The sequence below is a fragment of the Pleurodeles waltl genome, chromosome 4_1, assembly GCF_031143425.1.
Source record: "Pleurodeles waltl isolate 20211129_DDA chromosome 4_1, aPleWal1.hap1.20221129, whole genome shotgun sequence".
In the NCBI taxonomy this organism is placed as follows: domain Eukaryota; kingdom Metazoa; phylum Chordata; class Amphibia; order Caudata; family Salamandridae; genus Pleurodeles; species Pleurodeles waltl.
In genome coordinates, this window is record NC_090442.1 from 183,754,389 (window position 1) to 183,781,152 (window position 26,764).

Below are 26,764 nucleotides of genomic sequence, written 5' to 3' on the forward strand. Positions count from 1 at the left end.
TGGAAGTGTGTGAGACCGATTCTTGCGTGCAAGTGTCACAGGGAGCCCTTCATTTCCGCTCCCGTCGCCCACAGCATCTGTCGGTGCAGCTCTTCCAAGAGAGCCAGGGCCGGGCTTGCTGTATCGGGCATCGGGTGTTTTCCCAGGAGGCTGGAAGGGTGGGAGCCGATTTTGCAGCGGTGGGGCTGGATTTACAGAGATGCTGCAGTATCGGCCCCCAGTAACAAAAGCAGCCGCAAGCTTGCACTTGCGCACCACAACCCCACTCCCCACTACCTGGCGGGGGGGGGGGGGATGTTCGGACAGAATTGCCCGAGCTGCTTTGGGTTTCCAGTCCAGTCCTGAAGAGAGCCACAGTCCGCAGTGAACTTGGCACTTTCTGCCTGCTTCTGTCCCTGCTCCTATGGAGAGAGCCAATACTGTCACCAGGCCACTCAGTCCTATTATTACACATTCTAACAGATCCGAGCTCTGCGTGATGCAGTTGTGACATGGTTCCGAAGCTCAGTAAGACTGAGATCCCGCCATTGTTTAATAATTTCCAGGTGGTATTTTTTGTTTAGAACAGTGCTTAATTTGTTAAAACAATAAGTGTCAGGGCTTTTGTCAGGAGGTCACTGCAACTTGTACCACGCATTCTGCCTGTGCTGCCAACAACGGTACCAACTCAACTAGTAGCCATCTCACTCCTGCAAGTGTGACGAATCAGACTCTTCCATACCCAGCTAGAAACCAATGGCTTAGGCAGCAGATATTAGTCATTTTTATGTATATTGAATTAATAAACAGCTGTAGTGCACATCTGTAAATTACACAAACAGCGCCACCAAGTGGCAGATTGTTATAGATACCGGTTCTGGCAACTAGGTGATGGTGTCGAGCACCGGAATTCACCAGCTCAAATTAAGCTCTGATTTGGAATCACACACGTTTCCGTTACAAAAATGGATTCTCACATACCAAAAAACAACAAGCTAAATAATCTCCTCATGAAGGTTTCCCTTTAAATATTAACTTGTTTCAGGTAAAAATATTTTTGGGTGCATTGGCAGCTGTACAAACAGGCAACTTCCTCAAGAGAAACAGGTGTAACAGCTAAGAATGGGAAAGTGTGCTGAATACAGAAAGCTGCTTTCAGAGAGATTATGATCAAAGACATTAGCTTTTAGCTAAAATGTACGCTGTGACATGGGTGCTGAGCAGCTGTTGCATACACATTTTGTGTGAAAAATAACATGAAACGGCAAAGAGCGTGAAGTAAAGGTCTGTAATGCACAACGTTTAATCTTTCCTTGTCCTCTACAACTGTGTGTCCATTGCTAATCCATGCAACTGGACCAGAAGCGTGTGAAATAATGGTAAATATTAGTATACGCTGTTCATGTTGCGCAATATTTGGTCATCTATAGTACATGAAAGAGTTGCAGGTAAACATGGAGTTTGCCTAATTCATTGCACATAGAGACCTACTAAAGATGGGACAAATTTGGGGCTGACAAAATAAAGTGGGTGCTACTACTGATCTGTAAATTTATATATTAAACCCGAAACTGCCATTTCGCATTGGAAATAGCTTTAATATTATTTGCTTTTGCCAAGTATATAATCTTTAAGCTGCTTTTTGGCAGTCCAGAGGCCAGTAGATTGAGGTGCTAGCTGGCTGTGACTTCTGACTCTATCTTTTTTTGAAGTGGCATGAAGGTGCTGCCTTTAGGGTGGGTATACACTGCCATAAGTAGATACGTAGAAGGCGTGCTCAACACCCGGCACGCCGGCTCCTATGATTGGCTGTTTTAAATGAGGACGGGCCAGACATTGCATGGCTGTTATTGCAGCTAATTAGATTTGACATCATAGAAACTGACTCACCGTGAGAGTGGACTCACTGATTATTAGTAGTCCTCACACAATGTCTCCGTTACCCCTTTATGACAAAATTGGACCATATTATAGAGTTAACGAGTCAACTGTAATGCTAACTGTGCTTGCTGTGGTTCTCCTCTCAATGGTGCCCCTGCTCATTGCTGAACATGGGAGATAACCCTGTTGTCATATGTCAGCAGTTCCTCTTACGAAGGAAGGGGCACCCAGGAATACAAATCCAAGTTTATTAGTGCGGAGTAGACCGCATGTTTCAGCTTCACAGCATGGTTGTCGATTCACCAAAATGCCAGGGGTAGCGGAATTTACATTACATAGCCTTCCATCTTAATGCCATCACAGGAAGTGACATCATAAGACCCTTGACCCTGATTATCTCCACCTATGTCACATGGCCCTAACATCACAACAGTTGGCACTGTTGAAGTTCCATTATGACTGCAGGACTAGCATAACATAGACAAAAGTCTATTTTCGATTCCACCTGTTAACTTGATCTCTCAAAGATCTGGGGCATAATGTGTAGGAAGTTGGCTCTGTCTGTGCTATTTCAAAGTAAGGAATAGCATGCACAGAGTCCAAGGGTTCCCCTTAGAGGTAAAATAGTGGTAAAAAGAGATAATACTAATGCTCTATTTTGTGGTAGTGTGGTCGAGCAGTAGGCTTATCCAAGGAGTAGTGTTAAGCATTTGTTGTACATACACATAGACAATAAATGAGGTACACACACTCAGAGACAAATCCAGCCAATAGGTTTTGTTATAGAAAAATATATTTTCTTAGTTTATTTTAAGAACCACAGGTTCAAATTTAACATGTGATATCTTGTTTGAAAGGTATTGCAGGTAAGTACATTAGGAACTTTGAATCATTTCAATTGCATGTATACTTTTCAAGTTATTCACAAATAGCTATTTCAAAAGTGGACACAGTGCAATTTTCACAGTTCCTGGGGGAGGTAAGTTTTTGTTAGTTTTACCAGGTAAGTACGCCACTTACAGGGTTCAGTTCTTGGTCCAAGGTAGCCCACCGTTGGGGGTTCAGAGCAACCCCAAAGTTACCACACCAGAAGCTCAGGGCCGGTCAGGTGCAGAGTTCAAAGTGGTGCCCAAAACGCATAGGCTTCAATGGAGAGAGGCGGGTGCCCCGGTTCCGGTCTGCTTGCAGGTAAGTACCCGCGTCTTCGGAGGGCAGACCAGGGGGGTTTTGTAGGGCACCGGGGGGGACACAAGCCCACGCAGAAATTTCACCCTCAGCGGCGCAGGGGCGGCCGGGTGCAGTGTTAGAACAAGCGTCGGGTTCGCAATGGAAGTCAATGAGAGATCAAGGGATCTCTTCAGCGCTGCAGGCAGGCAAGGGGGGGCTTCCTCGGGGAAACCTCCACTTGGGCAAGGGAGAGGGACTCCTGGGGGTCACTTCTGCAGTGAAAGTCCGGTCCTTCAGGTCCTGGGGGCTGCGGGTGCAGGGTCTTTTCCAGGCGTCGGGACTTAGGTTTCAGGGAGTCGCGGTCAGGGGAAGCCTCGGGATTCCCTCTGCAGGCGGCGCTGTGGGGACTCAGGGGGGACAGGTTTTGGTACTCACAGTCGTAGAGTAGTCCGGGGGTTCTCCCTGAGGTGTTGGTTCTCCACCAGCCGAGTCGGGGTCGCCGGGTGCAGTGTTGCAAGTCTCACGCTTCTTGCGGGGAGATTGCAGGGTTCTTTAACGCTGCTCCTTTGGATAAAGTTGCAGTCTTTTTGGAGCAGGTCCGCTGTCCTCGGGAGTTTCTTGTCGTCGTCGAAGCAGGGCAGTCCTCAGAGGATGCAGAGGTCGCTGGTCCCTTTGGAAGGCGTCGCTGGAGCAGAGTTCTTTGGAAGGCAGGAGACAGGCCGGTGAGTTTCTAGAGCCAAGGCAGTTGTTGTCTTCTGGTCTTCCTCTGCAGGGGTTTTCAGCTAGGCAGTCCTTCTTGTTGTTGTTGCAGGAATCTAAAATCTTAGGTTCAGGGAAGCCCTTAAATACTAAATTTAAGGGCGTGTTTAGGTCTGGGGGGTTAGTAGCCAATGGCTACTAGCCCTGAGGGGGCTCCCCAAGGGGAGGGGGTCACATCCCTAATCCTATTGGGGGAATCCTCCATCTGCAAGATGGAGGATTTCTAAAAGTTAGAGTCACCTCAGCTCAGGACACCTTAGGGGCTGTCCTGACTGGCCAGTGACTCCTCCTTGTTATTCTCATTATTTTCTCCGGCCTTGCCGCCAAAAGTGGGGGCCGGGGCCGGAGGGGGCGGGCAACTCCACTAGCTGGAGTGTCCTGCGGTGCTGTGACAAAGGGGTGAGCCTTTGAGGCTCACCGCCAGGTGTTACAGCTCCTGCCTGGGGGAGGTGTTAGCATCTCCACCCAGTGCAGGCTTTGTTACTGGCCTCAGAGTGACAAAGGCACTCTCCCCATGGGGCCAGCAACATGTCTGTAGTGTGGCAGGCTGCTGGAACTAGTCAGCCTACACAGACAGTCGGTTAAGTTTCAGGGGGCACCTCTAAGGTGCCCTCTGGGGTGTATTTTGCAATAAAAATGTACACTGGCATCAGTGTGCATTTATTGTGCTGAGAAGTTTGATACCAAACTTCCCAGTTTTCAGTGTAGCCATTATGGTGCTGTGGAGTTCGTGTTTGACAAACTCCCAGACCATATACTCTTATGGCTACCCTGCACTTACAATGTCTAAGGTTTTGTTTAGACACTGTAGGGGTACCATACTCATGCACTGGTACCCTCACCTATGGTATAGTGCACCCTGCCTTAGGGCTGTAAGGCCTGCTAGAGGGGTGACTGACCTATACTTGCATAGGCAGTGAGAGGCTGGCATGGTACCCTGAGGGGAGTGCCATGTCGACTTACTCGTTTTGTTCTCACTAGCACACACAAGCTGGCAAGCAGTGTGTCTGTGCTGAGTGAGAGGTCTCCAGGGTGGCATAAGACATGCTGCAGCCCTTAGAGACCTTCCTTGGCATCAGGGCCCTTGGTACTAGCAGTACCAGTTACAAGGGACTTATCTGGATGCCAGGGTCTGCCAATTGTGGATACAAAAGTACAGGTTAGGGAAAGAACACTGGTGCTGGGGCCTGGTTAGCAGGCCTCAGCACACTTTCAATTGTAAACATAGCATCAGCAAAGGCAAAAAGTCAGGGGGCAACCATGCCAAGGAGGCATTTCCTTACACAACCCCCCCCCCAAACGAAAGAGGATGAGACTAACCTTTCCCAAGAGAGTCTTCATTTTCTAAGTGGAAGAACCTGGAAAGGCCATCTGCATTGGCATGGGCAGTCCCAGGTCTGTGTTCCACTATAAAGTCCATTCCCTGTAGGGAGATGGACCACCTCAACAGTTTTGGATTTTCACCTTTCATTTGCATCAGCCATTTGAGAGGTCTGTGGTCAGTTTGAACTAGGAAGTGAGTCCCAAAGAGGTATGGTCTCAGCTTCTTCAGGGACCAAACCACAGCAAAGGCCTCCCTCTCAATGGCACTCCAACGCTGCTCCCTGGGGAGTAACCTCCTGCTAATGAAAGCAACAGGCTGGTCAAGGCCATCATCATTTGTTTGGGACAAAACTGCCCCTATCCCATGTTCAGAGGCATCTGTCTGCACAATGAACTGCTTAGAATAATCTGGAGCTTTTAGAACTGGTGCTGAGCACATTGCTTGTTTCAGGGTGTCAAAGGCCTGTTGGCATTCTACAGTCCAGTTCACGTTCTTGGGCATTTTCTTGGAGGTGAGTTCAGTGAGGGCTGTCACAATGGATCCATATCCCTTCACAAACCTCCTGTAATACCCAGTCAAGCCAAGGAATGCCCTGACTTGAGTCTGGGTTTTTGGAGCTACCCAGTCCAGAATAGTCTGGATCTTGGGTTGGAGTGGCTGAACTTGGCCTCCACCTACCAGGTGGCCCAAGTAAACCACAGTTCCCTGCCCTATCTGGCATTTGGATGCCTTGATAGAGAGGCCTGCAGATTGCAGAGCCTTCAAAACCTTCTTCAGGTGGACCAGGTGATCCTGCCAGGTGGAGCTAAAGACAGCAATATCATCAAGATAAGCTGTGCTAAAGGACTCCAAACCAGCAAGGACTTGATTCACCAACCTTTGGAAGGTGGCAGGGGCATTCTTTAAACCAAAGGGCATAACAGTAAACTGATAATGCCCATCAGGTGTGGAGAATGCTGTTTTCTCTTTTGCTCCAGGTGCCATTTTTATTTGCCAGTACCCTGCTGTCAAGTCAAAGGTACTTAAGAATTTGGCAGCACCTAATTTGTCTATGAGCTCATCAGCTCTAGGAATTGGATGGGCGTCTGTCTTGGTGACAGAGTTGAGCCCTCTGTAGTCCACACAAAACCTCATCTCTTTCTTTCCATCTTTGGTGTGAGGTTTGGGGACTAAGACCACTGGGCTAGCCCAGGGGCTGTCAGAGCGCTCAATTACTCCCAATTCCAGCATCTTGTGGACTTCCACCTTGATGCTTTCCTTAACATGGTCAGACTGTCTAAAAATTTTGTTTTTGACAGGCATGCTGTCTCCTGTGTCCACATCATGGGTACACAGGTGTGTCTGACCAGGGGTTAGGGAGAAGAGTTCAGGAAACTGTTGTAGGACTCTCCTACAATCAGCTTGCTGTTGGCCAGAGAGGGTGTCTGAGTAGATCACTCCATCTACTGAGCCATCTTTTGGGTCTGATGACAGAAGATCAGGGAGAGGTTCACTCTCTGCCTCCTGATCCTCATCTGTTACCATCAACAGATTTACATCAGCCCTGTCATGGAAGAGCTTAAGGCGGTTCACATGGATCACCCTCTTGGGGCTCCTGCTTGTGCCCAGGTCCACCAGGTAGGTGACCTGACTCTTCCTTTCTAGCACTGGGTAAGGGCCACTCCATTTGTCCTGGAGTGCCCTGGGAGCCACAGGCTCCAGAACCCAGACTTTCTGCCCTGGTTGGAACTCAACCATTGCAGCCTTTTGGTCATACCAAAACTTCTGGAGCTGTTGGCTGGCCTCAAGGTTTTTGCTTGCCTTTTCCATGTACTCTGCCATTCTAGAGCGAAGGCCAAGTACATAGTCCACTATGTCCTGTTTAGGCTCATGAAGAGGTCTCTCCCAGCCTTCTTTAACAAGAGCAAGTGGTCCCCTTACAGGGTGACCAAACAGAAGTTCAAAGGGTGAGAATCCTACTCCCTTCTGTGGCACCTCTCTGTAAGCGAAAAGCAGACATGGCAAGAGGACATCCCATCTCCTTTTGAGCTTTTCTGGGAGCCCCATGATCATGCCTTTTAATGTCTTGTTGAATCTCTCAACTAAGCCATTAGTTTGTGGATGGTATGGTGTAGTGAATTTGTAAGTCACCCCACACTCATTCCACATGTGTTTTAGGTATGCTGACATGAAGTTGGTACCTCTGTCAGGCACCACCTCCTTAGGGAAACCCACTCTGGTAAAGATACCAATGAGGGCCTTGGCTACTGCAGGGGCAGTAGTCGACCTAAGGGGAATAGCTTCAGGATACCTAGTAGCATGATCCACTACTACTAGGATATACATATTTCCTGAGGCTGTGGGAGGTTCTAGTGGACCAACTATGTCCACACCCACTCTTTCAAAGGGGACCCCCACCACTGGAAGTGGAATGAGGGGGGCCTTTGGATGCCCACCTGTCTTACCACTGGCTTGACAGGTGGGGCAGGAGAGGCAAAACTCCTTAACCTTGTGGGACATATTGGGCCAGTAGAAGTGGTTGACTAACCTCTCCCACGTCTTGGTTTGTCCCAAATGCCCAGCAAGGGGAATATCATGGGCTAAGGTCAGAATAAACTCTCTGAACGACTGAGGCACTACCACTCTCCTAGTGGCACCAGGTTTGGGGTCTCTGGCCTCAGTGTACAGGAGTCCATCTTCCCAATAGACCCTATGTGTTCCATTTTTCTTGCCCTTGGACTCTTCAGCAGCTTGCTGCCTAAGGCCTTCAAGAGAGGGACAGGTTTCTTGTCCCTTACACAGCTCCTCCCTTGAGGGTCCCCCTGGGCCTAAGAGCTCAACCTGATAAGGTTCAAGCTCCAAAGGCTCAGTTCCCTCAGAAGGCAGAACTTCTTCCTGAGAAGAGAGGTTCTCTTTTTCTGACTGTGTTGCAGTTGGTTTCCCAACTGACTTTCCTTTTCTCTTGGTAGGCTGGGCCTTTCTTCCAGACTCCAGCTCTACTTTTTCACCCTGTGCCTTGCACTGTGCTCTTGTTTTTACACACACCAGTTCGGGGATACCCAGCATGGCTGCATGGGTTTTTAGTTCTACCTCAGCCCATGCTGAGGACTCCAGGTCATTTCCAAGCAGACAGTCTACTGGGATGTTTGAGGAGACCACCACCTGTTTCAGGCCATTGACCCCTCCCCATTCTAAAGTTACCATTGCCATGGGATGTGCTTTAGTCTGATTGTCAGCGTTGGTGACTGTATAGGTTTTTCCAGTCAGGTATTGGCCAGGGGAAACCAGTTTCTCTGTCACCATGGTGACACTGGCACCTGTATCCCTCAGGCCCTCTACACTTGTCCCATTAATAAAGAGCTGCTGCCTGTATTTTTGCATGTTAGGCGGCCAGGCAGCTAGTGTGGCTAAATCCACCCCACCCTCAGAGACTAGAGTAGCTTCAGTGTGGACCCTGATTTGCTCTGGGCACACTGTTGATCCCACTTGGAGACTAGCCATTCCAGTGTTACCTGGATTGGAGTTTGGAGTGGAACTTTTCTTGGGACAGGCCTTGTCTCCAGTTTGGTGTCCAGACTGACTACAGTTTCGACACCAGGCCTTTTTGGGATCAAAGTTTTTACCCTTGTACCCAGGATTGTTTTGTGAAGAGGCTCTGGGCCCACCCTCCTGTGCAGGTTTTTGGGGGCCTGTAGAAGACTCTTTACTATTTTTATTTTTGGCTGTCTCACCACCTTTCCCCTGGGGAGGTTTTGTGACCCCTTTCTTTTGGTCACCCCCTGTGGAAGTTTTGGACACCCTTGTCTTGACCCAATGGTCCGCCTTCTTTCCCAATTCTTGGGGAGAAATTGGTCCTAGGTCTACCAGATGCTGATGCAGTTTATCATTGAAACAATTACTTAACAGGTGTTCTTTCACAAATAAATTGTACAGCCCATCATAATTACTTACACCACTGCCTTGAATCCAACCATCTAGTGTTTTTACTGAGTAGTCTACAAAGTCAACCCAGGTCTGGCTCGAGGATTTTTGAGCCCCCCTGAATCTAATCCTATACTCCTCAGTGGAGAATCCAAAGCCCTCAATCAGGGTACCCTTCATGAGGTCATAAGATTCTGCATCTTTTCCAGAGAGTGTGAGGAGTCTATCCCTACACTTTCCTGTGAACATTTCCCAAAGGAGAGCACCCCAGTGAGATCTGTTCACTTTTCTGGTTACACAAGCCCTCTCAAAAGCTGTGAACCATTTGGTGATGTCATCACCATCTTCATATTTAGTTACAATCCCTTTGGGGATTTTCAACATGTCAGGAGAATCTCTGACCCTAGTTATGTTGCTGCCACCATTGATGGGTCCTAGGCCCATCTCTTGTCTTTCCCTTTCTATGGCTAGGATCTGTCTTTCCAAAGCCAATCTTTTGGCCATCCTGGCTAACTGGATGTCCTCTTCACTGGAGTTATCCTCAGTGATTTCAGAGTTGTTGGTCCCTCCTGTGAGGGAACCAGCATCTCTGACTATTATTTGTGGAGTCAGGGCTTGAGAAGCCCTGTTCTCCCTAAGTAGGACTGGAGGGGGGGAATTTCCCTCCAAGTCACTATCTTCATCCTCTGTGTTGCCATCCTCAGAGGGGTTGGCTTTTTCAAACTCTGCCAAAAGCTCCTGGAGCTGTACTTTGGTAGGTTTGGAGCCCATTGCTATTTTCTTTAGTTTACAGAGTGACCTTAGCTCTCTCATCTGTAGATGGAGGTAAGGTGTGGTGTCGAGTTCCACCACATTCACATCTGTGCTAGACATTATGCTTCTAAAAGTTGGAATACTTTTTAAGAATCTAAAACTAGTTCTAGGTTCTAATTCAAACTTTTAACAAACTTTTCAACTCTAAAAGAAATGCTAACAGGGACTAACACAAGGCCCTAGCAGGACTTTAAAGAATTTAGAAAACTTTTCAAATTGCAAAAATCAATTTCTAATGACAATTTTGGAATTTGTCGTGTGATCAGGTATTGGCTGAGTAGTCCAGCAAATGCAAAGTCTTGTACCCCACCGCTGATCCACCAATGTAGGAAGTTGGCTCTGTATGTGCTATTTCAAAGTAAGGAATAGCATGCACAGAGTCCAAGGGTTCCCCTTAGAGGTAAAATAGTGGTAAAAAGAGATAATACTAATGCTCTATTTTGTGGTAGTGTGGTCGAGCAGTAGGCTTATCCAAGGAGTAGTGTTAAGCATTTGTTGTACATACACATAGACAATAAATGAGGTACACACACTCAGAGACAAATCCAGCCAATAGGTTTTGTTATAGAAAAATATCTTTTCTTAGTTTATTTTAAGAACCACAGGTTCAAATTTAACATGTGATATCTTGTTTGAAAGGTATTGCAGGTAAGTACATTAGGAACTTTGAATCATTTCAATTGCATGTATACTTTTCAAGTTATTCACAAATAGCTATTTCAAAAGTGGACACTGCAATTTTCACAGTTCCTGGGGGAGGTAAGTTTTTGTTAGTTTTACCAGGTAAGTACGCCACTTACAGGGTTCAGTTCTTGGTCCAAGGTAGCCCACCGTTGGGGGTTCAGAGCAACCCCAAAGTTACCACACCAGCAGCTCAGGGCCGGTCAGGTGCAGAGTTCAAAGTGGTGCCCAAAACGCATAGGCTTCAATGGAGAGAGGGGGGTGCCCCGGTTCCGGTCTGCTTGCAGGTAAGTACCCGCATCTTCGGAGGGCAGACCAGGGGGGTTTTGTAGGGCACCGGGTGGGACACAAGCCCACGCAGAAATTTCACCCTCAGCGGCGCGGGGGCGGCCGGGTGCAGTGTTAGAACAAGCGTCGGGTTCGCAATGAAAGTCAATGAGAGATCAAGGGATCTCTTCAGCGCTGCAGGCAGGCAAGCGGGGGCTTCCTCGGGGAAACCTCCACTTGGGCAAGGGAGAGGGACTCCTGGGGGTCACTTCTGCAGTGAAAGTCCGGTCCTTCAGGTCCTGGGGGCTGCGGGTGCAGGGTCTTTTCCAGGCGTCGGGACTTAGGTTTCAGGGAGTCGCGGTCAGGGGAAGCCTCGGGATTCCCTCTGCAGGCGGCGCTGTGGGGACTCAGGGGGGACAGGTTTTGGTACTCACAGTCGTAGAGTAGTCCGGGGGTCCTCCCTGAGGTGTTGGTTCTCCACCAGCCGAGTCGGGGTCGCCGGGTGCAGTGTTGCAAGTCTCACGCTTCTTGCGGGGAGATTGCAGGGTTCTTTAACGCTGCTCCTTTGGATAAAGTTGCAGTCTTTTTGGAGAAGGTCCGCTGTCCTCGGGAGTTTCTTGTCGTCGTCGAAGCAGGGCAGTCCTCAGAGGATGCAGAGGTCGCTGGTCCCTTTGGAAGGCGTCGCTGGAGCAGAGTTCTTTGGAAGGCAGGAGACAGGCCGGTGAGTTTCTGGAGCCAAGGCAGTTGTTGTCTTCTGGTCTTCCTCTGCAGGGGTTTTCAGCTAGGCAGTCCTTCTTGTTGTTGTTGCAGGAATCTAAAATCTTAGGTTCAGGGAAGCCCTTAAATACTAAATTTAAGGGCGTGTTTAGGTCTGGGGGGTTAGTAGCCAATGGCTACTAGCCCTGAGGGTGAGTACACCCTCGTTGTGCCTCCTCCCAAGGGGAGGGGGTCACATCCCTAATCCTATTGGGGGAATCCTCCATCTGCAAGATGGAGGATTTCTAAAAGTTAAAGTCACCTCAGCTCAGGACACCTTAGGGGCTGTCCTGACTGGCCAGTGACTCCTCCTTGTTATTCTCATTATTTTCTCCGGCCTTGCCGCCAAAAGTGGGGGCCGGGGCCGGAGGGGGCGGGCAACTCCACTAGCTGGAGTGTCCTGCGGTGCTGTGACAAAGGGGTGAGCCTTTGAGGCTCACCGCCAGGTGTTACAGCTCCTGCCTGGGGGAGGTGTTAGCATCTCCACCCAGTGCAGGCTTTGTTACTGGCCTCAGAGTGACAAAGGCACTCTCCCCATGGGGCCAGCAACATGTCTCTAGTGTGGCAGGCTGCTGGAACTAGTCAGCCTACACAGACAGTCGGTTAAGTTTCAGGGGGCACCTCTATGGTGCCCTCTGGGGTGTATTTTGCAATAAAAATGTACACTGGCATCAGTGTGCATTTATTGTGCTGAGAAGTTTGATACCAAACTTCCCAGTTTTCAGTGTAGCCATTATGGTGCTGTGGAGTTCGTGTTTGACAAACTCCCAGACCATATACTATTATGGCTACCCTGCACTTACAATGTCTAAGGTTTTGTTTAGACACTGTAGGGGTACCATGCTCATGCACTGGTACCCTCACCTATGGTATAGTGCACCCTGCCTTAGGGCTGTAAGGCCTGCTAGAGGGGTGACTGACCTATACTTGCATAGGCAGTGAGAGGCTGGCATGGTATCCTGAGGGGAGTGCCATGTCGACTTACTCGTTTTGTTCTCACTAGCACACACAAGCTGGCAAGCAGTGTGTCTGTGCTGAGTGAGAGGTCTCCAGGGTGGCATAAGACATGCTGCAGCCCTTAGAGACCTTCCTTGGCATCAGGGCCCTTGGTACTAGCAGTACCAGTTACAAGGGACTTATCTGGATGCCAGGGTCTGCCAATTGTGGATACAAAAGTACAGGTTAGGGAAAGAACACTGGTGCTGGGGCCTGGTTAGCAGGCCTCAGCACACTTTCAATTGTAAACATAGCATCAGCAAAGGCAAAAAGTCAGGGGGCAACCATGCCAAGGAGGCATTTCCTTACATAATGCTTGCCCTGAATTGTAGTGAGCGAACAAAGTAAGTAATCCAGACCTCTTCTAGGAGGTTTCTCTCTCTGAAGCAAATTTGCAAAAAATGGGATGAAATAGTACACTTTAAAGCCAAATTTTCATGTAAATTTGCCAAATCCCACAGGTGCTGCAAGTGCACTTATTGAATATTCATACCTTTTCTTGGTGTGCGAAGCCAATCAAATCCGACATTCCCCAGGAGTTTACTCATTTTTTTCCAAAATGAAGTGTGTTATCCCTCATTCGTAAAAAACAGTTCCATTGTGCGAGGACCAGCATTTTGTCATGGATGCCCTCATATTCCATGGGTGCTCCCTTATCCGAAAAATGAGATACAGTCATGTACCATAGGACACTTTTATTTTTAAAATTGCCACAGTATGTGAGGACCAGCATCGTCATGGTTGCCACCTTCCCATATGCCAGGTAGCTCACCCCAATGCCAATAATTACCTCCATTGTGCTAGTACCAGCCTTGTGCCACTGGTGTCCAGATGCCAAGAATTCGGTCAAGTACGTCAGTATTTTTTCCCATAGGTGCCCTATTGGCTGTGAATTTTCTCTAGCATGTCAGCACCAGTATTTTACCAATGGCGACCTTTATGCCAAGAATTACCCACAGTGTGCTATTGCCAGTATTTTGTCACAGGTGTCTGCCATGCTGACAATTGGTGCAAGTACTCAAGTGCTAGTATTTAGCCCTTTGTATCTCTGTAAGGCAATAATTACCTCCAGTATGCCTGGGCCAGTGGCAAACTCTTGCAAACATCACATCCCATTCTCGCTCACACTCCCATTCTCTCACTCATATTCATTCTCTCACTCACACATTCACACCTCTTTACACTCATTCTTATTCATTCTCACTGACTCACTTGCATTAATTCTTACTCTAACTGATTTGCACTCACTCATACTTACTGACACTGAGGCCAAGGTTTAATAACCCTTTGCACTGCATTGCATCACTTTTGTAATAGAAACCCAGCCCAAAAAGATGAGGTGGGGTTTACTATCTGATGCAAACCAGGATTTGCATTGAATAGTATCCCAAAGTAACACAGCATTGCTGTTTACACTGCTTTGCATCAAGGGTACTTTTCACGGGTCCTGAATAGGCATTCCCATGCAACCACCCATGAGTTTTGACACAAATCCCTATCTACAAACATTGGTAGACAGGAATTTGTGCCAAAGTCTTACGTCTCCTCAAGGCAGGTGTAACAAGGAGAAATGCTTTAATTTCTCCTTGTTTTTCTAACTGTGCATTTGTATTGTATTGTAAGGTATTTGTAAAGCGCCTTCCGGCCGTAGCATCGAAGCGCTGAGGAGAACCGGCGAGTCACCAGGATAAAAAACAGAAAGGAAACCGTCGCCGTGACCGTTCTATGGTCATCGCCTCCCTAATGGGAGAACAGCCAAGTTTTCAATTGCTTTCTGAAATGAAAGTATGACTCTACCCGCCTGATAGCAGGAGGGAGCACGTTCCAGAGTCTGGCTGCCCCCACCGAGAAGGCTGTCCCCCCATCTCACCATGTGGCAGCGATGCACAGAGATGAACTGCAGAGAAGACGATCTAAGCAGCCGGGCGGGCTGGTAGGGCTGCAAAGCCAAACTTAGATAATCGCAGCCATCCTGATGGTTGGCCTTATAGGTTAAGCAGAGTGTCTTAAACTTAATCCGTTTTTCTACCGAAGCCAGTGGAGTTGTCTAAGTCCCTTGCTGGCTGATGCAGAGCGTGGTAGATCTAGGACCAAAGGGGCCACCGCATTCTGAATAAGCTGTAGCCTATGGAGTGCGGACTTGCTAATATTTAACATAAAGGCATTGCAGTAATCCAGTTTAGACATCACAAGCGCCAGGACAACCACAATTTTCAGGTCTTCCTGAATAAAGGGAAACATTTTCTTAAGCATTCTCAATGCCCAGTAACAACATTTAACCGTCTGGTTAACTTGTTGCTCAAATGAAAGAGATCTGTCAAGCACAATGTCCAAGTTTCTGGCCAAGGAGCACAGAGCTGGGCACTCACTTCAGGACTCTGGCTACCAGCGGGGGCTCCATAATTTAGTGTCTACGGCGAAATTTTTTTTTTTTTTCTTTTCCCCATTAAGTTTGAGCCAATTGCTGCTCATCCAGCTGCTGATCTCTCTCATAGAATCTGTCTGCCACCTCCTCCCAATTTTGAGAGACCGGAACAATCAACTGAGTATCGTCCGCGTAAGACACTACTTGAAAGCCGAATGAACACACAAATCTAGCCAGTCACGCCACGTAAAGATTAAACCGAGTAGGGTTGAGCGAGGACCCCTGTGGAACCCCACACGGTAGTTGAAATGAAATAGCCCTGTAATCTCCGCAGGACACTGTGATTAATCTATTTGTAAGAAAAGACTTGAGAATGTCAAGTGCCCTATCTCTAACTCCCACCTGATGCAAACGCTGGATCAGCAATTGCGGGGATATGGTGTAAAACGCCGCGGAAAGATCCAGTAGGACAATGATGGTGCCCTCCCTCTGATCCACTCTTCTGTGGATGATATCAGCCGAGGATATCAAAGCGGATTCCGTGCTATGAGCTTGTCGGAACCCGTGTTGAGAGGGATCAAATCCTCCATTGGCCTGTAGAAAATCAGCCAATTCAGTATTAAGATGTTTTTCCAAAATCTTGGCCGTGGTGGGTAATAGGGAGATTGTTTATAGATTTTTTAAATCGTTAGATTCCCTGCCTGGTTTCTGTGAAAGAGGGATCACAATGGATTCCTTCAAGGCGGGGGGGGGGGAATACACCCTTCCCCAAGGATGTCAGCATACACTGGTTCCAAGGCAGCTGAAACCAAGTCCGGTACTAACTTTAGTATCCGCGGGGGACAGGGGTCATTCAGTGAGCCGGACTTGACTCTTGCCAATAGTTCGGTAATCCTTTTGGCCAATAATGGTGAAAAGCTGGTCAATTTAGGATTGGAATCTGAGAGCGAGATTCCCTCCAGATCGCCTCCATCCCTTTCCAGGGGGAGTTGCGCAAAATTCGTATGCAGCTGGACAATTTTGTTCTTGAAAAAGTCAGCAACTCTTTGGCAGAAGGTGGGGAAATTCTCCAGACCAAAAGAGGCGGGCGGGTGGGTTAGGGTTCGGACCACTTTGAAGAGTTCCCCCACTCTGTGCTTCTCTGGTTTTGCGAGAGAAGTATTCTGTTTTAGCTTTTTTAATAGCTGATTTATATTTCTCCAGGGAGGCCCTGAGTTTGCCTCTCTCCATCGCAGTCTTATGTGCCTGCCATCTACATTCATGACTAGGGTGTAGTTTCTGCAAATTGTTAAGTTCCTCTGAGTACCATGGAGCTGAAGGGGGGTGCCCCAGCTTGGGACCTAGTTTGGCCAGGGGCGCCAGTTTGTCAATAGCCGCTCTAAGCCCAGTTTCAAAAGCCTCCAGTTTAGGAAACCCCTGTGCTCTTGCCTGATCCCAGCCTGATTTAAGAGCCCTGGCCAGGCTCGCCTCCTCCACCTTGTGCCATGGCTTGCCGAGCCTGGGAGCAAGGGGCGCTTTGGTGGCTAATGATGTACCGGCTACCTTAAAGGTCAACAGGTGGTGATCTGTCCAGTCCAAGACCATGTTATCTAGCCTGGTAAAATTATTGTGCTGGATGAAAATGCCATCCAGCGTGTGTCCAGCGCTGTGCGAGGAGGCGTGGTCAGAGAGATCCCAATCAAGACTTGGCATCAGGCCTAGGAACTCACTAATAGCTGCTTTGTACAAGACAAATAAAAAGTGGGGAGAACCTTAAAGCATAATTTTTGCCCTTCCATTACAAAACTTATGCTTCAGAGAATGCACACACCATTGCACTATAGTGTGTGCAATCGTGCAGGGCTGCTAAAAGTGCTCCAGCGCAAAGGAGAGAATAAATACACCATGTCTTAATTTGGAGCATCTGTTGCCTCTGCTGGGCTTTATAGGGACAACTCTGTTTATTCAGTCAGTGAAGTTCTTGACAGCCTGATCCAGGTTGGGTGCATAGTCAGGGTGGGAAATGTTGAGGTTGTCAGTCCATTGACTCTCTGACACTTTGCGCCTTCTGCAGTGGAGGGCACTTGGTGGTTCAAGGGCATGCCAGGGGGCCTACTGATAATGAAGTGGACAATAGTATGGTTTGTCTAGGTGAGCTCGGTGACATGACTGTACTTGACTCTGTTGCTGGCCATGAAAATGGTGCTGAGCATGTGTCGTGTGTAGTGTGTGGGGCTGGTAACTAGTTGGGTGAGGCCCATTGTGTTCTAACTTCCGAGGAGGATTGCGACGTTGGTGTCGTTGAGGTCATCCAGGTGGAAATGAAGGTCTCCGAGGGAGATTTAGCCCTTGGATCCTATGGCGAGCGAGGTGATGAAGTCTGGGATTGTGTTACAGGAGTTGGGGTGAGGTCCTGGAGGTCTGTGGGTGAGGGTGCCCCTGATGGTGGATTTGCCATCTGTTAGGAGTTTAAAACTGAGTTGTTCCATGATCAGGGTGGTGTCATCCATGGTAGTGGTGCAGTGTATGGTTCCTTTGTGGATGATTGGATGGTGGCTATTCCACCTCCATGTTTGTTGTTACCACCCTGGTGTGTTACCTTGTAACTGTCCAGTGTCACTGCTGCGATGCTAGGAGTGGATGTGGGGGTGAGCCAGGTCTCGGTGAGGAATATGACATTGGGGGTGAGGGTAGTGATGATGTCCCAGACCTCAGTAGCATGCTTGCAGAGTAATTGTGTGATCATGTGTTGAGCAGGAGGCAGTTGAGTTCAATCCTTAAAACTCATTTTATTTGGCTTTATCGTTTCCTGTGGAGTCCCAATTGGTCTTCACTGTTTATGATAATTAATATAAATGATAGGTCCTTATCCACTCTCCTTGTTGACTAACAAAGGTACATATGTCCAATGGTGGTATTCATATGATAATTATACCCGACATATGAGATGGAAAAATCCCCGCTCCGGCACACTCATTCACTGCTTCCTAGTCTGCCGCACCCACTTTCTATCACAGTCCCTTTTTTATTTTTACTTTATTTATTTAACTTTATTTAGAGGGCCTTGCAGCTGCAGAGTGTTACTGGCCGCTCAATACCTTTCTTTGCTCCTGTGTTAGCTTTGCTGCTTTACATTATTTTTGATTGGACGATTTGTATTCCTCCACTACTTTTTTGAGAAGGCCCTTTTTTCTTCTTTCCTTGCTCTTTTCCTGTCTGTGTACTCTTCCTACCAATTCTGGACCCCTGGCTCTCTCTTTCTGCTTTCTCTACCGCATCGCTCGTCCATTGTTCCTCCTGCTCCCTGTTTTCTTATTTTATAAATATTTTTAATTACTTTTCTCCCCATGCTAAATCAGCCTCTTCCACCCATTTGTCCATTGTTTCTGGGTGCTCTTCCACACCATTCCATTCTGTTATTGGGCTGCATTGGAAAAACATTCCAACATGGTTCGTTCTTTATAGACAGATTGATGAGATAACACAGACAAAAGCTGTAGAGAAACAAGAGACCACAGGCATGGACAAAACAACATAGGAGAACAAAATACAGAGACGGAAATAGGATACATGGCAGCATAGCCAAGCTGTAGAACGACAAGTAAACTAAGGTGGTAATGTATTTCCAAGAAAATCTTAAATAGCATCATTCCAGGCAACAGAGACTTGGTTAGGTACCACTTGTGATAAAAACTTGATTAAAATACACCTATTTCAAAAAATAGAACTCCTAGATGCATTAATTATATTGCCTTGCTATTACTAAGTGGTAGAACACCATCTGTCAAACACACAGAATAGAGAATAGGAATGTAGCTCCGAACTTCAAAGAGACTAAGGGCATCATTTAGTTTGATGGACAAGGTACTCCAACACAGATGTGGCAGAGTAGCCTGGGTGCCACAAATGTGGTGGAGTACCCTTTGCGCCACAAGTGTGGTGGAGTACACTGTACGCCAAACTGACATCCATCCAGTCAATTTAGAGTTGGTTAGATGTGTTTTTGCTGGCAATGCCTTGCACTGACTCTGGCAGTAGAAAAATCACACCAGTGACCCAATGACCTCAGGGCCTTCAGTGAAAGTACAACAGACTGTCCTCCATATTTAGAGTGGATGGTCTAATGTACTTTTTTTCTGTTCAGGACACCCAGGGAAAGCCTGGAGGGCCTGAAGAGAAAACATGCTGATCTCCACTCCCTGAAAGAAAAATCCTGGGGTGTCAGTGTCATTAGTATTTTGTTTTACAAATAAATTAGTATTTTGTTTTACAAAAACAAATTTTCTCTTCAGGAGTTAGTTTTTCTAAAACAAAAAAGTTTGCTGAGCGGCCACATGAAATACGGCGGGTGCTTAGAAGCCTTTTAGTGCATTCTGGATAACTTCAGTGGCAGAGCTTCTTTTAAGGCAAAGAGATCTCCACCAGGCAGGTGGAGATCCCTAAATAAGTAGAGTAGTCCACCTGGGTCCACCCTGGTAGACAATAGGACACCCGCCAAACTCGAGATATTGTCCTGAATTACAGCCCCACTCTCCAGAAGAAAGTTGACTTGCAATACACGGAGGAGGAAACCAAACCACCTTTAGATAGTAACTTAAAAAATGTCATCCAGAACACAAAGTTTATCAAGCTATATATTTTATCATCTGATTGTCATGTAATGCTTCTTATTATCCTCATCAAACACTTTGAGTGCACCACCATAATAACTCATGCTCCCTTATCAAAATGCCCTTTCCCCTAATTACACTGATCCAACCTCACCCCCTCTTCCCTTGGTCAACATGTATGGACTAATTTCCCTCCTTGATAGTTTTGCCATTATCCACTCTTCAAACTATTTTCCCTCTCTGAATTGTATACATACTTAAAAAATACAAAAATACTCCACCAAAAAAAAGAAAATTACAGAAGCAGGGCTAGACTGTAGAGGCATCTGGTAAGCCACAATGGCACAGGCTAATTAAAGAAACAAAATAGAAGAAAACAATCAAGAAAACTTTAGCAACACATATTCTAACCGCATAACCACAGGAACATAGGAAAAAACATTCACTAAAAAGGATAAGATGCAAGTCATACAGCACAGAATGGAAAATGAAAGAGGAAACATAAGAAAACCATAGAGCCAAGAATATGTTACATAAACAGAGGAGTGATTTGTGAAAGGGGAAGAGAGATAGAAGAGACTGCAAATCATGATAAAGAGGAGCAGTGATGAAGAAAGGAAAACGGATGTGGAAGAAAACCAAAATTAGAAAAGAAAAGTGGAAACAATCCAAGTAAGACAGAGGAATGAAGAACACATATTTTGATAAGTGGGCAGGAATGCAGAGCCAGCACATCCATAAAGTGATGTAGGGTAGACTTAGGGAGCCATGTAGTGGTTTGCTAAAAAACAACAAAACACCATAACAATAATCAGTTTATTGGATTGCTCCAGCAGACACAATGCTGAGTGTTAAGAATACTCTAGGTCTCAGCAATATGAATATGCCTAGTAACTTAAATAAGTAAATACATTTGATTTCCTGGTTTAAGTGAGGTTAAAGCCTAATGGCTCAAAAATTTCACTTCTTAGTTTTGAAAGCCTGCATAGGAAAAACACAAAACTAAAGTTTACACATTTTCTAAACTTCTAAAATTTTATGTATCTTTTTTTAAAATCTCCAATTAAGGTATGCCATGATTACAAGGGTGGCAAGAATGACACGCCCTGCCCCAAGGGAGAGGAATGCAGCAGGCTGCATGTCTGCCAATACTTTGCCAGGGGGCAGTGCCGCTACTTCAGGTGCAATCGGTCACACGACCTTCTGGACCCCATCGCCATTGAGGTGATGAAAGGACGGAGGCTCAGTGTGGAGATGATCAACAACATCCAGATCCTGCGCATCCACCAGTGCAATGAGGCACGGAAGGAACCCTGGAAAGAGGAGCGGCCGAAGAAAAACAAAGGTCTGATTGAAGAAATCATCTCATTTTTACCACTAACCTTTGATGTAAGCTTAAATCTGTTCCCCACTAGCTGCTAAAATGTAATTTGCTCAAAAGAAATTCTTTTTGAAGAAGCAGAAAAAGGGATTAGATTTAGGTAAAGGATTTAATCATGGATTCTTTTGATCTTAAACCTCTTGGCAAATGTCAAAACAACAAGGCAGCTACATGTCTCTGCATCTTTGGTGTGAAAATATCGACTTGTTGAAAAGCCACTGCTTTGGTTTGCAAGCCTAGTAGTGAGAGGGCCAGAGGCAATTTCCTTTCAATAATCTTCCTAATCAAATTAGCTCTGAGGTGGAAGAAGTCTAAAGACGCCCGTAGGCCATGGAACCTTAACATTGTTCTTACTTGACTTATGGGCCCTCTGTTTAAGCCCCTGATACATATCCTCTTCAGTACCTCTCTTGGACGGTGACATTTTTCATTGCTCTTACCTCTCTCTCTCAGACTTGTTAGTGAGTTCCAGGATTTAACCTTGTAAGAACCTTTCTTTCAACTCCGTAGAGACTGGGTGGTTCTCTGTATCAACCCCAAATTCCTCCCTAAAGTTGCCTCTCATTTTCACCTCAACCAATGAATTGAGTTGCCGGTCTTATTCCCACAATCAGATTCAATTGCGAAAAGGCTCTTTTCACACATTAAATGTTAAAACGACCCTTATGTACTACATTGATAGAACTACCTCTTTCAGGAAAATTAAACAATTACTTGTTGCTTTTTCCCCACCCATAAAGGAAAGCTATAAATCAGGTATAGCCGGATAGATAGTTCAGTGCATCCAAACATTTAACGCTAGAGCCAAAAGAAGTCTACCTACACCTTTTAGAGCACTCTCTACTAGGAAGTAAGGATCATCCATGGCTTTCCTAGGAAATATTCCAATAGTTGACATTAGCAGAGCAGCTACATGGTCTACACCACACACCTTCACTAAACATTATTGTGTGGATGTTCTAGCACACCAACAAGCCAGGCGGTGCTAATTACACTTTTTTCAGACAACTGCAAAATCCATAGGTTAGTCACCGCTTCTGAGTAGGACTGCTTTACAGTCTGTATAACGCATGTGTATCTACAGCCACACGTGCCCTGAATGGAATATGTTACTTACCCTGTAAGCATCTGTTTGTGGCATGTAATGCTGTAGATTCACATGCGCCATCCCTCCTCCCCGGACACCTGTGGCCATTGCAGTTGTTCACTTTATATTCACATGGGCATCTCATTACTTACATTTACTCTACACTCTATTCTCACCCGCCTACAGGAAAACAATCTAACAATGGAGTCCATGCCCATGCACATTATTAGTAAGAGGAGGAGTCAGTCTACCTCAAGACATGAAACAATTCTTTGAAAAAAAACAACCTGCACACATCCGGACACATCACTAGATGGCAGGAGTATGCAAAGCATGTGAATGTACATCACTGCATGCTACAAACAGATGCTTACAGGGTAACATATTCCTTCTCCTCTTAAAGCATTCCTTAAAGAGGTGTTATTTTTTTGGGTGCAAAATTCTGTGTACTGAACATTCTGTCTACTGTTGTTAATAGGTAGGGCTTTGTGTCAGAAAAACACACGCAGCGCGCCCTCGCGATGATTTGCAATACTTTCAGGCAACTAACGACCGTAAAACTTGTTTTCCACAAGAAAGTATACTCCAAATAAATATGTTATGCCAGTTTGCATAACTTTTGTGAAGAAGACCGGATACAAAATGTTGATAAATCTTCCTCATTGTGTCTTATTCTCTCAGTAAGCTTTCATTAATTGGCTTCATTAGCAGTCAGGACTTTGGGCATAGGTGCCAAGTTGTAGTAGTCTGTGACCCCAAGAATCGGTTGTTAATTCATGTTAGAAGCTTGTTAGTACCGGCTTGACCTGCAAGAGAAGGATTGACTGAGATTTGCCACCTATCAAAGGCACAAGAAAACCTTTTCACCACCTGACTCAATGCACATTTGCCAAATTCCACCTGCTTACTGCAAGAGCTGGTAACTATGTTAATTAGGTAAGTTTGCATGGTTACAGGCTCCCGGGGAGACGTAGGCTGAAATCAAAAGGCACCACTCACTCTTACACTATTTTTTAATTTGATAACATCCCTTTTTAAAAACACCAAGCATGCTTTTTTTCCATTTCTTTTAAAATGTCACTTGCCAGCATTGATAAGTAGGGTTTCTGTTTTCAGTGTTTATTTTTTGTGCATTACAGTGAGTATTATTAATTGTTTCCACACAATCTGAAAAGGAGCACTTATCAATGTTTTTATCATATCGGCACCAAACAATTTTGTGAGAGATTGTGCTTCCCTTTGTTTGCAGAACACACTCACACATATTGTTTTTATCATAATAGGCCCCGAAATTAACAAAAGAAAATTGCTACAGAAATGTCTTGGGGATCAATGATTACCTCCTGAAGGCTTTCAACTTTTTTAGGGTCGAGCCTGCGAGTGCGTGCGCTACCGTATGCGTCTCGCATGCGAGACACTGTTGTGTTCTAGGGTCGAGCCTGCGAGTGCGTGCGCTACCGTATGCGTCTCGCATGCGAGACACTGTTGTGTTCAGTAAAGGGCTTGGAGCCTGCCTGTCGCTCACTATTTGTTGGTTTCTGTGCCACTCTTCCTTACAGCCTCGAAATTCATCAAGGCATGTCTGGTTTCTAAATACTGTCCACTGAAAACACAGTCTCTGTCAAATGTTTGTAGCTCTGAAATTTATAACCAGCCTTGGTCACTGCCTGCTTTCCTTCTTATCCTGGACCAGCAGATATATGCTGCTGAAAAAGCGATTTCAAAGTAGACCCCAGCAGTTTTCGCCCTGTTATCAATTGGTAGCTTACATGACAGTCAAATACAGATCGTTAAAACCTTTGCCCCACAGATATTGACAACAAGGACATGTATGAAAGTAAATCTGTTTTGGCTCCATTGTTCAGAAACAGGCTGCTTTGTACACTATCTTCACGCTATTGTAACATCACAATAACTATGATGGTGAATGTATTGTGTCATGAACCTGCATCAAAGACCTACATGCAAACTGCAAGTCCCAAGTTTAGAACCTTACTGTCTTTACTGACTCTAACATTGCCCAAAATAAGTCCTTACAGTAGTATTACACCCTTACTAGTTCGTGCTAGTTATTAGTGGGTAGACCAAAGCCTCCCATTGTTTTTTAGAACCACGACCCAATTTTTGTAGCAACGAACTTTCACTACCCACCTAATTTTTAATAGACATGAGTTGGGCAATTTGTTTCTGTGAATAAACCTTCATTTACAGACATTTTCCATTGAAATATCTATAAACGTGCATAGGCATACAGTTTTACTTATACAACTATATTGCCCACAGATGATGATGTGTGGAAGTCGTATTTCAGTGAATAGTTATCATTTGTGCGTCACCAAGTAAAGTGTATTGATTTGTTTTTATACTATTAAAATCTTTGTTTCCATCGCACTTCAGAATTGCAAAAAAGTGCTTTATTTTTGCTTTCCTAACTGCTGAATGCGTACATTTAATTTACAAGTATTTACATTTTGTTTTGTGTTACAAAACACTGATACCCTTTAGCCTTTCCTATAACACAAGTAAGGCGAATTATGTCACAGAAAAATTACTGCAAAGTGAGAGAGAGGCGTTTGTAAGCACCAATCCCTTCCTTTAAAAATATAAGCAGCAATTTGTCAGAATACACATCTTGACAATTGACCTCTGTCTTTGAAGTGCAGCAAATGTGACTAGAAAGCACAGAATTCAAAGGCATCTCTATTTATCACTTGGACTTTCGTGATCCACCAAAAATCCACTCACGACCCACCAGAGGGTCGTGACCCACAGTTTGGGAAACACTGATGTAGACAGATGCTCCTGTCTCCGATTCACAATTTATCTCCTAGGCACTTGTGAAGGGTGAGCTGAGTGTCCTTTCCTCAAGGTGTTAGGGTTCAGCTATCTCACTGCCACGATGAGACTCAATCGAAAGGAGCGCAATGGCTCTTCAGATGAAGCATGTGTGTTGGACTCAGTGCAGACTGAAGATGAGAGACCTGCCTAACACTCTGTGGTTTGCTGCTCTGAATAGAAAGAGCACAAACTGTGGGTCAGCTGAAAGGGTACCAGTATCAACAAATTCTGTGTGTGCTGCATGTAGGTGGAGGCATGCTACCTTGCTGATGCAGGCTGAAGTGAGGCGAGAGGAGGGAGGGCAGTGATGTGTAAAGAGGAGGGAGAAAGGATAAAGGAAGGGTATAGGCATAGAGAGGAGGGGAGGCCAATAGAGGAGTTGAGTCAGAGAGGAGGATGCAGTGGTGAGAGGGCAGCTAGAGAGAGAGATTAGAGTGAACCAGAGAGAGAAGGGTGACATGACAAAAGACATGTATGTACATTGATGTTAGGGAACTCCAGCATATACTGTAGGGTCTCTGGCAGACCACTTTTGTTTTCCAAAAAAGTTTCCTCTTATGCCCTGTAAGAAGCTAGCCTCTTTCTAGCCTTGTTACCACCACTTTTGGCCTGTTTGTGAGTGTATGTCAGGGTGTTTCTACTGTCTCACTGTGATCCTGCTAGCCAAACTCTGAGTATTGTGTTTCTTATGATATAGGCCCTCATTCTGACCCTGGCGGTCAAAGACCGCCAGGGCGGAGGACCGCGGGAGCACCGCCGACAGGCCGGCGGTGCTCCAATGGGGATTCCGACCGCGGCGGTAAAGCCGCGGTCGGACCGGCACCACTGGCGGGCTCCCGCCAGTGTACCGCCGCCCCATTGAATCCTCCACGGCGGCGCAGCTTGCTGCACCGCCGCGGGGATTCCGACCCCCCCTACCGCCATCCAGATCCCGGCGGTCCGACCGCCGGGATCCGGATGGCGGTAGGGGGGGTCGCGGGGCCCCTGGGGGCCCCTGCAGTGCCCATGCCACTGGCATGGGCATTGCAGGGGCCCCCGTAAGAGGGCCCCTACATGTATTTCACTGTCTGCTGCGCAGACAGTGAAATACGCGACGGGTGCAACTGCACCCGTCGCACAGCTTCCACTCCGCCGGCTCGATTCCGAGCCGGCTTCATCGTGGAAGCCTCTTTCCCGCTGGGCTGGCGGGCGGTCTGAAGGCGACCGCCCGCCAGCCCAGCGGGAAAGTCAAAATTACCGCCGCGGTCTTTCGACCGCGGAACGGTAACCTGACGGCGGGACTTTGGCGGGCGGCCTCCGCCGCCCGCCAAGGTCAGAATGAGGGCCATAGTGCTATATGATATAAGTGGTATTGCATGAACTTTGCATGTCTCCTAGTTCAGCCTAAGCTGCTCTGCTTTAGCTACCTCTATCAGCCTAAGCTGCTAGAAACACCCCTTCTACACTAATAAGGGATAACTGGACCTGGCACAAGGTGTAAGTACCACAGGGTACCCACTATAATGCAGGCCAGCCTCCTACATGCCACCCAAGTCTTCTCTTCACTCTGCCTGTGCATCACAAACCTACAATATCCTGACATCTTGATATGAGGGTGAGATAGCCATTCATTTTCACCAGACTGCATTTATGCTGAGCCTAGTACTAACGGTTCACACAAAGCATTGTCCAGTGCTCATTTTGTGCAAATGATCAAAGGCCACAAATCCTAGAATGCAATGCATGTATAGTGAATGCTAACATGGCAGGAATACTATAGACCGCTGGGCCTAGCTGTACGACAATCCTCCACACCTTCCTGGCAAGCAGTGAAGCTGCTGCTGCTGATGATGGTGCACTAGTGTGACTTCTACTCCTATGGGCCCAAGCTTTGTCCCAAGTGCTGGTCCAGCATGCGGTACAATATGGAGTTAGGAATCCTGCGGTTTCGCCTCTTCAGTACAAACCTGTGAAACAGACCCAGCTTGAAATTATGTGGCAA

At 46.6% G+C, this 26,764-nt stretch overlaps 1 protein-coding gene across 1 annotated transcript in view; it reads left to right on the plus strand.

Annotated features, from left to right (window-relative positions):
* The window catches only part of LOC138287528 (zinc finger CCCH-type antiviral protein 1-like), a 118,003-nt gene that overhangs the window by 37,999 nt on the left and 53,240 nt on the right, over positions 1-26,764 (plus strand). The window contains exon 4 of the mRNA XM_069228002.1: positions 20,546-20,822. Within this exon, the coding sequence (XP_069084103.1) occupies positions 20,546-20,822 (277 nt within the window). The remainder of the gene's footprint in view (positions 1-20,545; positions 20,823-26,764) is intronic.